Raw genomic sequence first — 4,636 nt, forward strand, 5'->3', positions numbered from 1 at the left:
TCCCCTTATATGGAGGGGGTAATGATGATGTGGTTTGTGTGTGGTTTAAAACAAAAGAAAAGAAAAGAAAAGAAAAGTCTTGCGTGGTGGTGTAAACAAAGAAACAAAGAAACAAAAGAAAGAACAGCTAATCGTCTTACTAAAGTTGCAAAAACCTTGCCAAATTCCTCTGTAATTTTATATTTTTTCCTCCAGATCTTTCAATCATTCCTTCAATAACACCTCCTTACATAGCAAAGGAGTTGTGGTTGAAGGATCAGTTTTTTATTTAAGATTTAAATTTCAGGGGTTTCTCTGAAATCCTCTTTGATTACTGTTTCTCCTTTTCGTTCGGGGAGAATGGATTCGTTTCAGGATGGTAATTGGAACATCCTGGATTACAATTTAATTGAGGAAGCACCATCCACCGATTTTATTTGGAACAATCAGAGGTATGTCTTCCTCAACCACCCCCTCCTCTTTCTGGGTTTATTTTTCCTTCTTATTTGTAAAGTAATTCGTCCATTCGTCGATTTGATTTATTGGGTTTTGTAGGGTAGAATGGATTTGTTTTGCCTTTTGTTGGGATATCTCCGATTAGATTTTAGAAAATTTAGGGTTTAGGATATTATCCTCAGTGACAATGATTTCGACCAAAAAGGCCTTATCTTATTCTAATGTTCATTTTTTTTTCTAAGATTTCGTGACAAAAATTGTGATCTTTAGCTTTTATTTATCGGAAAGAATTTTTTTTTTTTTGGGGCGGGGGTTGTTGGATGGGTTGGGGTGAAAAAGCAGATTAGAATAATTGGGGAAACTTGAGAGAATTTAGGTAATTTGTGAAGGGGAAAAATATATTTCTCCGGGATTACAATTTTTCGACCTTAGGCAGCTGGATTTGTGTGGGTTAAAATGCTATCTTATCCTCAAAGATTCAAATCAAATCGATGCAAGTTTGTAATTTATAGTGTCTGATTATGGATTTTTTTTTTTTTTTCACTTTATTGCTGGTGGATTGAATCAGGGAAGTCTGCAATTCAGTGCTTTCGCTGCTTACATGTAATTGATCCTCTCTTTTGCAGTTGTTGCCTGGACTTTGATGTATCACCTGCTGGCGCTGTGGCCCAAGAAAAAGGATGTGCACGGAAAAGGTATTAACCTTACTCAAATAGCTTGTATTTGTTACTTGGTTTTGCTTCAGTTTCATGAACTTCCTTTTTTGTTGGATAACGCTGTATTAATCGTCACACTTTGTATATTTTATAATGATATATTTCTTTCTAATTCATTTACTATTAATTAGTTTGCATGACTCCACTTAGTCAAATTGATACTCACTGTTATGAATATCTGGCAAGTGGGTGACAAATTTCATCCTGCAGTTCTTGTTGTACCACTCTAAAGTGCAGTTTGTCTTAGATATTAAGGTCAAAACTCTGATAAATGGTGAAATTAGAAAATTGGAGTTTAGTACAGCTACTTTCTGTTGTTATATCCATGGAGAATATATATATGGTTCTTATATTTAGGCCTCATATTCTATGGTCTGTTTCATTACGACAGCTCTTAACAGACCTTTTATAGTTACAAAAATAATCTTTTTAATATCTAGAACCATGAACCCCGCCACGGATTGTGGATTCAGATTAGGTTTAAAGTATTGGATAAATACACAAATCTAAGATGGTATCTGATTTGGCAATCCTGTAATCAATTGCCATTGATTCAAGTGGTTAGCCCCCCAACCCTGGGACAGAGGGGTCAGGCTCTTTACTGTTGGTCTGTTCTGTTGTTGGTTTAGTTATTGCAGCCACTTGTTACTATTTTATTGTGTTAGGGGTGATTTCATCAATTGCACTGGCTTTTATATATTCATGACAATATGAATGGTGATAATTTGTAGGGGCCGAAATGAGCCTTGCAATGGACCAGGATCTAAAGCTTGCCGTGAGAAGATGCGGAGGGACAGGATGAATGATAGGCATGTATCTTTTCTTTTCCCTGCTCTTTGTTTGGATCCTACCAGTTTTGACTTCTAAATTCCACCATTTTGGGCAATGCCATGTAAAGGATAGTGAATGTGTGTTGATTGTCAAGTACTATGTGCTATTGATTCTTTTGCACCTTGAAATGACTATATTCTATATGTTAAACTGTGTGAAAAATCCTTTCTGAAGATTTTAAAAACCTTTTTTAAGGTAGAAAACTCTGTCTGCTATCATCCTGCTTATACTTACAGTTGTTTGTAGGAGGATTCTAGGAGCTATATGTCCTTGATGCAGAGATTTTGATATATAAATTATTGAAGAAACGCTCATCATGCATCCCTAATTTTCCTATGAAGGATTAGGGTCACTCAAACAATCTTGTTAGTTTTAGGAATTCTTACATCATTTCCCTGTATTTGTCAAGTTGATTTGGAAGTTTAATCATGATATCTGTCCTGTCTTCCATGCAGGTTTGTGGATTTGAGTTCTATTTTGGAGCCTGGCAAACCTCCTAAGACTGACAAATCCACCCTACTCAGCGATGCCATTCGTGTTTTGAATCAGCTAAAAGCTGAAGCTCAACAGCTTAAAGATGCAAATGAAAAGCTTCAAGAGGACATAAAAAATTTAAAGGTAAGCATTTTGTTTCTTTGTACTGATTTTTAATCAGAATCACTTTTGTGCTTTGGCAAATGACACCTTATTTTTCTTAAAAAAATACTTACCTTATAAAAAATCTAAAAGGATTTTATTTATTTATTTTTCTTTGTTTCCTTAGTTAATAGATGCTTTCTTATTCAAATGAATTAGCAGTCAATTAGTTTTTGGGTGGAAAATATAAAAAACAAAAAAGAGAGAGAGAAAGAAGGGATAAAGAAACAACCCCCGCAATGCCCAAAAGGAAAGAGAGGTACAAGAAGATGAAAGATTACATTTTTTCGGGGAATGATGTTGGCTGACAATTATAAGGGTACATACTAAAGTTAGGTATTTCTCCATGTGAAATGTGATATTGATTCAAAGAAGGTAACAAGGTGATGTTAGTATGAATGAGAATGACTGTGTCATTTATAGATGGTAAAAAAAAGGGGATTTAACCACAGAAAATGAAGGAGATGAGATTCCACTAGATTTTTCTCTTAAGGTTTGGATGGGATGGCAGCTGGATCTTGATGGAATTTTAAAATGAGTAAAGACACCCCTCCCTCACCAAAAAAAAAAAAAAAAAGAAGTATTTCATTTGTTGCATGCTTGAACTTGACATCTAGGTCAGAACACGAGATTCAAGCTACTGTTGTTAAAAAAGTTATATATGCTATGGCCTTTTCCATTTGGTTTGTGTGAGGTTTTGAGCAAGCCCATGCCTAGACCAATAAGTATGCTTAACTTCATCAAAAAAATAAGTATTCTTAACTTGATTTTCAAATTGTGTTTTGAGTCGAGTAATGCATCTTATAAATGTCATTGTAAGAGGTTGGGGTGTAATTAATGTAAATGCAGTTTCCTGCTGCATATTTTTTGTTCTAAAATAAATTCTTTTGATTGTGATGTATGTTTTTTGTTCATCTTTGTTTAATCATAGTTTTATGTTTGTAACAATGAATACCCAACCAATGAAAGCTTGATCCTTTTATGCATTTTATGATAAGGTAGGTTTGCTTGTCCTTATTTTTAGGTGATGACATTGTAATCTTCAGCTTGTGAATTAACCTGCATCGTGCTGACATTAAATCTAGGCATTTGGCCAAAGGTGCTTAGCTTTTTACCTCTATCCAATTGCAGGCAGAAAAGAATGAACTACGTGAAGAGAAGCTTCTACTTAAGGCAGATAAAGAAAAGATGGAGCAACAGGTGAAATCCCTCACTGTTCTACCTGCCGGTTTTGTGCCACCACCTCCAGTTGCATACCACGCTGGAGCAAACAAGATGATGGCATTTCCCAATTATGGAGGGTTCCCAATGTGGCAATGGATACCTCCAGCTGCACTTGACACATCCCATGATCATGTGCTCAGGCCTCCTGTTGCCTAGTAATTGCAAAGGGTATCGTAGTAGCTTGAATCATTCCCAGTTGGTTATGCAGATGTTGGAAACAGTAGATCTTCTCCTACATGTAGATAATTCTGGCATTTTAGATTTGATTAGGCAAGGATTTTGGTGAAACGGGCAACAAATGCCCATACTCTGTTATTTATTTCTTCGATAAAATTGGTCAATTTATCTGATTGTCTCAATTGGAATGGAAAACAATGCTTGTCATTATCTTTTGATCAGGTAAACAGTTTCCCGAAGCAGTGAGGTTCAAATTATGTTTTTTTTTTTGCTTCTTACTCTTTTTATTATGGACTGTGAATTGTGAAGGTGGAAGAATGTGCTTCTCCCTTTGTATTGTGAAGCCCAAATCTGATGGATTTTTTTTTTCCATGTTCCAAACTCATCTTAGGAGTTTTACCCTTTTGAGATAGTTAGAAACAGTACCCTCTTTGTTCGCGGAGATCCTTGTCTCCTTCGTGTCATTGGAGATGAGTTTTGTGTTGCAAACAAAAAGGAACGGACCTTTGTTTGTATCCATGAATAAATCCGTAGCCATGATTCATGGGTCAATGGTAGAAGCATCTCTAGCACTTTGAAGGATGTGCACTGGCCCAGGCCATGCATTACTACTTTGG

General features: G+C 35.8%; 1 protein-coding gene across 1 annotated transcript; it reads left to right on the forward strand.

The window, feature by feature from the left end:
* The first annotated feature begins 266 nt into the window (after positions 1-266).
* Positions 267-4,234, forward strand: LOC122642454 (transcription factor bHLH104-like). The gene is made up of 5 exons (XM_043835933.1): positions 267-431; positions 1,062-1,130; positions 1,883-1,960; positions 2,438-2,600; positions 3,750-4,234. The coding sequence occupies exons 1-5, from the start codon at positions 340-342 to the stop codon at positions 3,996-3,998; spliced, it is 651 nt and encodes a 216-aa protein (XP_043691868.1). The 5' UTR covers positions 267-339; the 3' UTR covers positions 3,999-4,234.
* Positions 4,235-4,636: the final 402 nt, after the last annotated feature.

This window comes from Telopea speciosissima, chromosome 10 (assembly GCF_018873765.1).
Source record: "Telopea speciosissima isolate NSW1024214 ecotype Mountain lineage chromosome 10, Tspe_v1, whole genome shotgun sequence".
Classification (NCBI taxonomy): domain Eukaryota; kingdom Viridiplantae; phylum Streptophyta; class Magnoliopsida; order Proteales; family Proteaceae; genus Telopea; species Telopea speciosissima.